Source organism: Rhinoraja longicauda, chromosome 1 (genome assembly GCF_053455715.1).
Source record: "Rhinoraja longicauda isolate Sanriku21f chromosome 1, sRhiLon1.1, whole genome shotgun sequence".
Taxonomy (NCBI): Eukaryota; Metazoa; Chordata; class Chondrichthyes; order Rajiformes; family Arhynchobatidae; genus Rhinoraja; species Rhinoraja longicauda.
Genome location: NC_135953.1, coordinates 87,212,185 through 87,224,493, shown reverse-complemented (window position 1 = coordinate 87,224,493; position 12,309 = coordinate 87,212,185). Strand labels below are relative to the sequence as shown.

General features: G+C 43.1%; 1 protein-coding gene across 1 annotated transcript in view; it reads left to right on the top strand.

Moving 5' to 3' along the window:
- The window catches only part of ptpn13 (protein tyrosine phosphatase non-receptor type 13), a 211,947-nt gene that overhangs the window by 91,980 nt on the left and 107,658 nt on the right, over window positions 1-12,309 (top strand). Inside the window, exons 11-12 of the mRNA XM_078401914.1 lie at window positions 486-560; window positions 5,328-5,502. Of these exons, the coding sequence (XP_078258040.1) occupies window positions 486-560; window positions 5,328-5,502 (250 nt within the window). The remainder of the gene's footprint in view (window positions 1-485; window positions 561-5,327; window positions 5,503-12,309) is intronic.

The window sequence follows — 12,309 nt, the reverse complement described above, 5'->3', positions numbered from 1 at the left end:
AGATTATCTAAATTTGGGATAAACACATTGAGTTAGTTCATATTAATCATTGTGCTGGGCAGGTTAAGAATCGGACAGCCATTCACTGTGTGTGTTCCATTTATTTTGGAATTTTTTGGCATAACCATTCATGCTAAGGTTTGATGTGCAAATCTTTTAATTGAAATAAAACAGAAAAGGCTGGAAATACCCAGCAGACCAGGCTGTATCTGGGAAGAGAAGCAGCCTATGTTGGATATTTCCAACATTTTCTATTTCTTAATTTATACTTCCAACATTTGTAGTTTTTTTTAATTTTCAAAGCATGTGAAGAATTGTTGTACATAACTGGAAAGGCATAATTTGCCATAGGTTAACTATTTATTTTAAAAGAGCCATTAGAAGATAAAATTCCTCCTTGCTCCCTCCCTTCCTCACTCCAGTTTATCCGTATATATTGACATGTACTTGACTTGAATTGAAACTTACTTATTTCTCCCCCTCAGAATTTCTTTGGGCCTGAGTTTGTAAAAATGATAGGTGAGCCTTCGGTTGCACTGGATCTTCCCACATCCATTCTGGTAAGTTAGTGAGAAGGAAGTTTCTGTCAACAAGTCAACCATGGACTCTATGGTCCTTGGTAAACTTTGAATGTAAATTTGGATGACGTGCAATCCTTTCAACAGGAACACACAGAAACTGCATTTGGATTCTCAGATGAGATCTCGTGGCTCGGTCAAAAAAAAGCCCCTTCCATGAAATGAGAGCAACATCTGATTTAAGGCTAAGTCCTGTCTCCCAAATTAGCTGGAATTGTCGAGAACCTATCAAGAAGCTGGAGAGGGTACAGAAAGATTTACAAGGATGTTGCCAGGACTGAGCAATAGGAAGAGGTTGAGTAGGCTGAGACTTTATTCATTTGAGTGCAGCAGGGTGAGGGGTGATCTTATAGAGGTGTATAAAATCATGAAAGGAATGGATCGGGTAGATGCACAGTCTCTTGCCCAGACTAGGTGAATCGAGGACCAGAGGACATAGGTTTAAGGTGAAGGGGAAAAGATTAAATAGGAATCTGAGGGTTAACTTTTTCATGCAAAGGGTGATGGGTGCATGGAACAAGCTGCCAGGGGAGGTGATTGAGGCTGGCACTATCCCAACGTTTAAGAAACAGTTAGACAGGTGCATGGATAGGACAGGTTTGGAGGGATATGGACCAAACGCGGGCAGGTAGGACTTGTGTAGCTGCGATATGTTGGCCAATGTGGGCAAGTTGAGCTGAAGGGCCTGGTTCCACCCTGCATCACTCTATAACTTGATATCACACACGAGTTTTAGTGCACATTTTAAACTCAAAGTAAACTTAAGCACATTTAGACATATTTAAACATATACTTAAAAATAAATTGAATCAATAAACATTGAGAGGAATTTTGAAAATCTCATGAAGATTTAAAGTAGTATTTTAAAATAAATGCTCTCTCCAAAAGACTTCCTAAATTATACTTACCTTCCAGTCTCACAGACTTTCTTCTTCCTTGTAAATTGATGGGAGAATACTATTTGTACTTCCATGGATCTAGCACAGAATTTCTCTGGCATATTATAATGTAATGCATTATGCCCGAGAATAAATGCAGTTAGCCCAAGCTGCTTATCCCATATAATTGGTGGAATGTTTCAGTCTTATGGCAGTAGTTTGGTTTATTGTCAGGTGTACCGAGCGAGGTCCAGTGGAAAGCTTTTGTAGCGTGCTAACCAGCCAGTTATGGAAAATAGATTATGTATTATGGATACAATAGACAATAGACAATAGACAATAGGTGCAGGAGTAGGCCATTCAGCCCTTCGAGCCAGCACCGCCATTCAATGCGATCATGGCTGATCACTCTCAATCAGTACCCCGTTCCTGCCTTCTCCCCATACCCCCTCACTCCGCTATCCTTAAGAGCTCTATCCAGCTCTCTCTTGAAAGCATCCAACGAACTGGCCTCCACTGCCTTCTGAGGCAGAGAATTCCACACCTTCACCACCCTCTGACTGAAAAAGTTCTTCCTCATCTCCGTTCTAAATGGCCTACCCCTTATTCTCAAACTGTGGCCCCTTGTTCTGGACTCCCCCAACATTGGGAACATGTTATCTGCCTCTAATGTGTCCAATCCCCTAATTATCTTATATGTTTCAATAAGATCCCCCCTCATCCTTCTAAATTCCAGTGTATACAAGCCCAATCGCTCCAGCCTTTCAACATACGACAGTCCCGCCATTCCGGGAATTAACCTAGTGAACCTACGCTGCACGCCCTCCATAGCAAGAATATCCTTCCTCAAATTTGGAGACCAAAACTGCACACAGTACTCCAGGTGCGGTCTCACCAGGGCCCGGTACAACTGTAGAAGGACCTCTTTGCTCCTATACTCAACTCCTCTTGTTACGAAGGCCAACATTCCATTGGCTTTCTTCACTGCCTGCTGAACCTGCATGCTTCCTTTCATTGACTGATGCACTAGGACACCCAGATCTCGTTGAACTCCCCCTCCTCCTAACTTGACACCATTCAGATAATAATCTGCCTTTCTATTCTTACTTCCAAAGCGAATAACCTCACACTTACCTACATTAAACTGCATCTGCCATGTATCCGCCCACTCACACAACCTGTCCAAGTCACCCTGCAGCCTTATTGCATCTTCCTCACAATTCACACTACCCCCCAACTTAGTATCATCTGCAAATTTGCTAATGGTACTTTTAATCCCTTCGTCTAAGTCATTAATGTATATCGTAAATAGCTGGGGTCCCAGCACCGAACCTTGCGGTACCCCACTGGTCACTGCCTGCCATTCCGAAAGGGACCCATTTATCCCCACTCTTTGCTTTCTGTCTGTCAACCAATTTTCTATCCATGGGGATCATCTCAGTGCTGATCTTATGAGAAATAAACTATGCTGCATTTGTTTTCTTTATTGGCAATCTATAAAGATTACACCGTATTTGATGGTTTTTTCTTTAAATTTTTTTTTTGAATGGAATAATCCTTAGATTGAAAGTGAACAGTTATGACGTACAGGTATGTAGGTTAATTGGCTGGGTAAATGTAAAAATTGTCCCTAGTGGGTGTAGGATAGTGTTAATGTACGGGGATCGCTGGGCGGCACGGACTTGGAGGGCCAAAAAGGCCTGTTTCCGGCTGTATATATATGATATGATATGATATGATATCTAGAAGAAAAAAAAACAAGCATTGGAAGAATAAATTGATAGAAATTTGACACAAAGTACTGGAGTAACTCAGTGGGTCAGACCAAAACAAAGATAAAGTGCTAGAGTAATGCCAGCTGAGTTACTCCAGCACTTTGTGTTTTTTTTAGAAAACAGCATTTGCAGTTCCATGTGTCTACATCTGACTGAAATTTGATTAGGATTAAATTTGGCTAAAGTTGGGACCCCAGGGGAGTTCTGAAAAATGATGTCTATCAGTATCCAATCAGCCAACATGTTCCACCATTCTGACATTTAAGTGGCAAGCAGAAAAAATTGCCAATAAAAAGAAGAAATCTAACCAGGTTTCATTGTTTACTCTCAGTTAGCGGTAAATTGATGGTCAATGATATTAACCTTGCTCATAAGTGGAAATTAATTGCACATCAACTTGCTTATTGATGGATGGTCAAGTCAAGTCAAGTCAAATTTATTTGTCACATACACATACACGATGTGCAGTGAAATGAAAGTGGCAATGCCTGCGGGTTGTGCACAAAAAGAATTACAGTTACAGCATATAAATAAAGTTAATAAGTTACTATTAGTGTCAACAAAAATTTAGTCTCTGGGGTTATAAAAGTTGACAGTCCTGATGGCCTGTGGGAAGAAGCTCCGTCTCATCCTCTCCGTTTTCACAGCGTGATAGCGGAGGCGTTTGCCTGATCGTAGCATCTGGAACAGTCCGTTACTGGGGTGGCAGGGGTCCCTCATGATCTTGCTTGCTCTGGATCTGCACCTCCTGATGTATAGGTCCTGCAGGGGGACGAGTGTAGTTCCCATGGTGCGTTCTGCCGAACGCACTACTCTCTGCAGGGCCATCCTGTCCTGGGCAGAGCTGTTCCCAAACCAGACTGTAATGTTGCCGGACAGGATGCTCTCTACAGCCCCAGAGTAGAAGCAATGAAGGATCTTCAGAGACACTCTGAATTTCCTCAGTTGTCTAAGGTGGTAAAGGCGCTGCTTAGCCTTACCCACCAGTGCGGCAATGTGCGTTGCCCACGTCAGATCCTCTGCGATGCAGACTCCCAAGTATTTAAAACTGCTCACCCTATCCACAATAGACCCATTTATCTCCAGTGGCGTGTACGTCCTTGGATGTTTAGCCCTTCTGAAGTCCACAATCAGCTCCTTTGTTTTAGTGACATTCAAGAGGAGGCTATTGTCCTGACACGAGATCAGCCTGACATCAGAGTGCCAGATCAGCCACCTCCTCCCGGTAGACCTTCTCATCGTTGTTGGAGATCCGGCCCACCACCACAGTGTCATCAGCAAACTTGATGATGGAGTTTGAGCTGATCCTGGCCCCACAGACTTCTGCCAGAGCTACCCACTTACAGGACTTATGTCTTTTGCCGATTTACAAGTTTTATTATGTCCATTTGCAAGAATGATTTTTTTTTTTTAAATTGAACAAATTGATTTGGGGGGATTGGGATTGTTCACATGTAAATGTCTGCAAGCAGCTATAGAAGTCATTTGTTTGTATGTGCATGTGTTGGCATCTGTCCTCCAGCAAGAGATGATGGCGAGAGGCATGCATGCTGCCTTTTTAATACCTGGTTGACTACATTTAAACAATGTCATGGATGTTAAATATCTATGTTATTATGTAAAAAAAGCAACCAAATTCTCAAAATATAAAAATATTTACTTGAATTTGGGCAAATGAACAGGGTGGTACAGTGGCACAGCAGTATTGTTACCTAAGCGCCTCCTCACCAGGTATGATTCTGACTATGGGTGCTGTCTATGCAGTTTTGTACATTCTCCCTGTGACTGCAAGGGTTTTCCTCCAGATGGTCCGGTTTCCACCCACATTCCAAAAAAGTGCAGGTTTGTAGTTTAATTGGCTTTGGTAAATTGCCCCTAGTGTGTAGGAGGTGAAACTGGGATAACATAGAATCGTGTATGGGTGATCGATGGCTGGCGTGGACTCGGTGGGCCAAATGGCCTGTTTCCACACTGTATCTCTAAACTAAAAAAACTAAAGTGTAATAATCATTTGATTTTAAATGTAGAACAAAGAGTTGTTCTACAATCTGTTACTTTAAAACAAAATTTATTTTGCTCATTTTGTTTGATTACAGGCTAAGAATGGAAAAGGCGAGGACATTCGACGCAAAGTGAATATCATGTTACTAAATGGACAATGTCTGGAATTGACCTGTGACGCCAAGACAACATGCAAGGATGTATTTGATATGGTGGTTGCTCACGTTGGTCTGGTGGAACATCATTTCTTTTCCTTGGCATATTTGAAAGGTGCATGAGTAGATGTTAAAGGTTGAAGGGGAATCATTCATCCTCAATCACATGCAGTAGATAGGTGGCTTTATGTTCCATTATGCTTCCACAATTTTTCACCAGATATTTAAGTAGAGGACAATGCAGAATTATTTGGAGCGCAAGCAAGTAAAAACAGCTGAGATTTGAATATTGTGATGCTAGTTCTTTGGATGACTATGTTAGTTATAGAGTTGTACAGCACAGGAATAGGCCCTTCAGCCCAACATGTCTATGCTGACCAATTTGCCTAACTGAATTAGTCCCATTTACCTGCATTTGGCCCATATTCCTCTAAACCATTTCTCTCTGTGTACCCATTCAAATGTCTTTTATATGTTACAACTGTACTCATCTCTACAGCTCTCTCTGGCAGCTTGTTCCACACACCCACCACACTTGATGTGAAAAAACGTAGCTATCAGATCCCTTTTAAATCTTTCCCCTCTCACCTTAAATCCATGCAAGACGTTGCCTCCCTTTTATTTGCTGTTAAGAAATATTCACAGTAAGAAATATTTGTATATTTTCTGCATCAATGGGATATTGACAGAATGTTTGACTTTTATTTTTAACTGTTACAAGCTGTCTTGAAATTGATGGCCACTTCTGATGGAAAATTCAGTTCTCTGGCTTACTGATAATTTTTCTTGGTTTTTAAACAGGATTTTTAAATATCACACTTAAATTGGCAGATCACTTAAATGGTAGCAACTGTGCTATTGAGGATTGGTTCAACCCAGAGTCGAGCAATATTGCGTGATTTTCTGGATGTCTTAGTGTTCTATTCATTTTCCAGTTGAAATTTTGTTGTAATAATTTTCTCCAGCAGAAAGTTCTTCAAAAAACATCAATAATAGTGTAACATACATAAGATTCATTACATGTGTGATTTCAATCTTGCTGGCCTGAAATACAGCTTTGTTTTCTTCATTCACAAATCAACTTTTATTAATCAAATTGACCTGAAATCATGCTACTTAAAAGGCCACAGCTGAAAGTGCATTGTTTGGTCACATTGAGACTTGTCACCCTTTACTTCAAATGCAACCTCACATCTGTGCATTAATTGCTATATTCCATGGAGGTCAGGTGTTGCAGTCACTTTCGGCTTCCCACTATCATTCCAAGCGACTTGTGATTGTTCCCATCTGCTGCTGACCACTGCATTAAGGAGGTCCCCAACTCCACACTGGGGGCTTCACCCACTTTCTTATTTCACCCACAGGAGGACAGCAAGTAGACATTAGGGGATTTAATTGTAGGGTTCTTCAGATGGCAGGGAATAAACAAACAAATATCCTTGCCAAGATCACTCAGTCAATTTCCTTTTAGGTGTGCTGGTCTGTATGTAGACATGGAGAGTCATAGTGGCCCTCTAATGCAAAGAGCATGTATCTAATCAGTTTGAATTTCTCTCACCTCTTGGGAGCACTCACTCTCCTATCCTCTCACTTCTGTTCACTTGGTATTAACACTTACCAGAAGCTGGAAGAGTGCTGGATCTATTGTAATATGTCCCTTTAAGAGCTGTTTCCAAAATCAGTTCCAGCACAATGTTATGATGGGGAAACTTGATGATATCGGTCTGTAAACCACATAAATGAAGTGTAGCTGTCTATGTGACTTGCAAAACAATGCTTTAACTCAAAAACATCACAAGCAGCTGCGGCTTGCCTGCAGTCCGTCTGTCTTTTGTGTTTTTTGTTGTTTTTGTCTCAATTGTAGTGTTAATATGATGTAGTGTTGTATGTTATGTTTTGGGGGGGGGGGGGTGTGGGAGGGAACGGGAACTGTAACTGTAACATTCTCTCTCCAGAACGGAGACGCGACCTTTGTTCTGTGTGGTGTCTCCGTTCCCGTTGCGGCCTACCACCGGCCATTCACCTGGGACCACCTGGGTCTCTGGTTCGCAGAGCCCGCGGTCCGGACTCACCACCTGCGGCGCTGGCTGCCTGCGGATGCTGCGGGAGCGGCTGCGACTCGTCTCCGGAGGCTCCGGCGCGGGCCGCGTGGACGTCGGAAGCCCGCAGGCCCCTGGATGGGGGCCGACATCGGGAGCTCCGGCAGCGGCAGAGGCAACGTGTCCGCCCGCCCCGAATTGCGGGGCTTGGGTCGGCCCGCCGCGGACCTTTCACCATCCGGCGCGGCCTGAAATAGGCCGCGGGATTTTTTTTTCACCGCCCAGCGGGGGCTTCAATATCGGGAGCCCCGACCGCCCCGACGTGGCAACTCCAACAGCCTGACCGCGGGACAAGACGGCAGGGAAGAGAAAAAGACATTCTGGCATTCCATCACAGTGAGGAGGGACTGGAGGAGACTCACTGTGATGGATGTTTCTTTTTGTTTGGTGTTAGTTGTGATTGTATGTGTTATTGCATTTTTATTGATTAATCTTATTGGTCTTATTGTTCAACTGCGGGTAATGTTTCATTTTACTACACATTTATGTGTATGTAACAAATAAACGACTATTGACTATTGACTATTGAAGCAATTGCAAAGCCAAGATGTTCAGTGTTGTGGTCTCTTTGTATATATTTGTTGATGGTCTGTGGACATCGTTAACAATATTGGCATTTATTCTCTAGCCCTAACTATTGAGGCAATTAAAATCAAATACGCCATAGAGTTATAGAGTCATAGCGTGATACAGTGTGGAAACAGGCCCTTCAGCCCGTTGCCCACACTGGTCAACATGTCCCAGCTGCACTAGTCCATATCCCTCCAAACCTGTCCTATCCATGTACCTGTGTAACTGTTTCTTAAATGTTAGGATAGTCCCTGCCTCAACGACCTCTGGCAGCTTGTCCCATACACCCACCACGCTTTGTGTGAAAAAGTTACCCCTCGGATTTCTATTAAATCTTTTCCCCTTCACCTTAAACCCATGTCGTGTGGTCCTCGATTCACCTACTCTGGGCAAGAGACTGTGCATATCTACCCGATCTATTCCTCTCATGATTTTATATATGTCGATGGATCTGGAGTTGCATAAAAAACAGATTGGATTAAGGGTGGCTAATTTCCTTTTCTGAAGGAAGCAGATAAGTTTTTATACAGGGAACTGCAGTTGTTAGTTTTCAAAAGAAAGATATAAAGTGCTGGAGTAACTCAGTGGGTCAGGGAGCATCTCTGGACAACATGGATAGTTAACACTTCAGGTTAGGACTCTAGATTCAGTCTGAAGAGGGTCTCGACCTGAAATGCCACCTATCTACATTCTCCAGAGATGCTGCTTGACCCACTGAGTTACTCTGGCACTTTGTGAGTTTTTATAACAGTCTGGCAGTCTCATGGTCACCGTTGCTTAGCTTTGTTTAAAATAAACTAGATTTCCTCACTTATTTACTTACTTGAATTCCCCAAATGCCATGATGTGAAGCAAACTTTTGTCCTTTGATCAGTGGTCCAGAAATTTGGCTGCTCGCCCAGTAACTTAACCACCACATTACCCAAACCTTGATGAAATGTCAATGCAATGAAACTGTGTTGTAACATGCTGAATGGTTAATTTTAAATGTGTTGAAAACTGTATGATAAAACACTTTCTAACTGTTGAAAAAAGGCAATAACACATTTAAAAAGACATTTGGACAGGCTAATGGGTAGGAAGGGTTTAAAGGCATAGACATAAAATGCCAGGCAAATGGAACTAACATATATGGGCGTTGATCAGCATGGATGAGGGTCAAAAGGGTCTGTTTTTATGCTGTATGAATATGATTCTATTATAAATTAATTTGGTAAATCTTACCATATTCTGCTGAGATTACCTTATGTAGTTTCATCCGGACAGCTATTAGTTTATTGTAGTCACGTGTACCGAAATACAGTAAAAAAAACTTTATTTTGCCTACCATCCACTCAAATCATGGTACATATGAATAAAATCAAGCCGTATACCAATTCGACAGGTAGTGCAAAGATAAAAATAACCAGTATAGAATACAGTGCTACCACTTTACAGTGTCACAGTTCCAGAGAAAATGCAAATTTAAAAAGTGCATTGGCCCCAATGTGGTCGGATGGGAGATTGGTCTACACCCTTAGCTTATGAGAGGTCCATTATTCAAGATGTGGACTCTTATACATCGGTGAGACCAAACGCAGACTGGGCGATCATTTCGCGGAACACCTTCGCTCAGCCCGCCTGAATCTACATGATCTCCTGGTTGCTGGACACTTTAGTTCTTCTTCCCTTTCCTCCATTGTCAGAGTGAGGCTAAACGCAAATTGGAGGTACAGCATCTCATATTTCGCTTGAGCAGCTTACAGCCCAGTGGTATGAATTTGATTTCTCTCACTTCAGGTAGCCCCGGCATTCCTTCTCTCTCTATCCCTCCCCCACCCAAGTCGCTCTAGCTTCCCATTTTCACCCTACAAACAGCTTACAATGGCCTGTTTCCTTTATCATCGTTACTTTTTTGCATATCTTTCATTCATTGTTCTTTATCTCTCCACATCACCGTCAATATCTCTCGTTTCCCTTATCCCTAACCAGTCTGAAGAAGGGTCTCGGCCCAGAAAAGTCACCTATTCCTTCTCACCAGAGATGCTGCCTGTCCCGCTGAGTTACTCCAGCTTTTGTGTCTATCTTCGGTTTAAACCAGTTCCATTCAAGCAGTTCAAACTTCAAGCAGTTCCATTCTTACACATTTTGTCTGCTCCACTGTGAAATCTCCTCAAGGTATGTCTACTTTGAAGAAGTTTTCCTCTCTCCGACGAGAGTTCTGCAACATCCTCTCTCGCTGCTCCCCCTCTGTGATTCCTCCTGCTCTCCGATTCTATGACCACGTTTTAACCCAGACTCACTACCACAGCCACGTGTGTTTTCTCGGTGCTTGCCTGCGCCTCCATCTTCTACCTTGGGGATTCCAGCTCTGGTTCCAGACATCCTAGTTCGGACCCAACCCGGATTACAGGTACCGACAGAACTGCCGCTTTTCGCATCAGTTCTCCTTCCGTGCCCTGCGCTCTGCACTGGCTGAGCTGCACCGACACTAGTAGGGCCTTGCTCTAACTCTCCCGCAAATCCAGGCCTCACTCACCCAGACCTGCAATGGACCCCAACTGTACTTCATCCAACGCCAGATCCATGCCCTCAACAAATGCTTCCTCCCAACCTGGACTCTACCAAGGATCACAAGCTTGCCCGCCTCCCTCCACTGACGCTCCTCGACATGACCGCCTGCAGGCCCGTGGCTCCACTGGTGGACTGCGCCACCTGCCCCAACACCACGAGGCCGAGATTGCCACCATGAGGAGCAGCACCAACATCCACCGCGCCTCAGACCTTCACCGCCTTCCCGGCCGAACCCAGGCCCAGACTACCGAACCTGCCGTGGCCGCCGACTCTCACCGCCTCCCTGGGGCCGACGTTGTCACCGACCTGCAATGTCTCCCCGGGGCCACTGATGCTGCTGCCACCAACCCGTATCTCTACTCCAGCCCCCCATGGGCCACTCCGCTGCCTGTCCCGCTGAGTTACTCCAGCTTTTTGTGTCTACGTTAGGTCCATTTAGAGCCAGATCACAGCAGGGAAGTAGTATACATCTGGTGGTATATGCTTTCAAGAAGTTGCATCTTCTGTCCGATGGGAGATGGAAGAAGATGGAATGACCAGGTGTTTGATTATGTTGGCTTCTTTTCTGAGGCAGCTTAGAATACAGATGGTGTTGATGGGGGTGAAAGAAGATTTATGTGATGGACTGGGCTACATCCACAACTCAGTACCAAACCACATTAAGATCAAAGTGGCGTTCTGCTTGGTTCTTGACTCTTGTGGTTCTTTCTTATTGTCACAGGAGAAATTAAATTGCTTTTGAGTATTTATTATATAACAGTAATTTGTACAAAGGCTCTCCTGTTTTGTATCAAAATAAGTTTGCACAATTCTTGACATTTTGTTTAATTAACTCCTTGTGAATTGTTTCCTGTTACCTAGTGCATTATTGGACTCTTCAGTGCCTCACACATACCTATTTCTGTATATAACTCACATTGAGTAGGCTTGTGTAATTGCTAGGCCTTGTTACAAAACTCTGTTGGTGAAGCTAATTTTTGAATGAGATGTACAATGAGTGTGCAAAATCATGAGAGGAATAGATCGGGTAGATGCAAAGAGTTTCTTGCCTAGAGTAGGGGAATCAAGAAACAGGGAATGTAGGATTAGGTGAGGAGGGAAAGATTTAATAGGAACTTGAGGGGTAACTTTTTCACACAGAGTGGTGGGTATATGGAACAAGCTGCCGGGGGAGGTAGTTGAGGCCAGTAGTATCGCAACATTTAAGAAACATTTGGACAGGTACACAGATAGGACAGATTTAGAGGAATATGGGCCAAACGCAGACAGATGGGACTAGTTTAGATGGGAAATGTTGGTCGGTTTGGGCAAGTTGGGCCGAAGGGCCTGTTTCCACACTGTATGACTCTGTGCAATTCATTTTTTTAATTAAGCAGCAAGTTTATGAAGAAATATTGGGTCTTTCAGGATGTTGCTTCCTTTGTGCCGAGCATATCATTAGTCTATATTGATAGTATGAGTGAGTGGAAAAATAATTGGGAGCAAACCTGAAGTACCAATTCTTAATAAAAAGGCAAATGTTCAGGTTTGCCTGACTGTGACATTTTTCTTCTAGGTATTTTACGATGGTGGAAATGTTTCTTTAAACTTTAAGTTCTTTAAACTTTAAACTTCTTTAAGTGGGGATGTCTGATTGAAAATGTTTGTTTCATTTTTGAAATAGTTATAAATTAGCATCATGGGATAAGGGACAACTGATC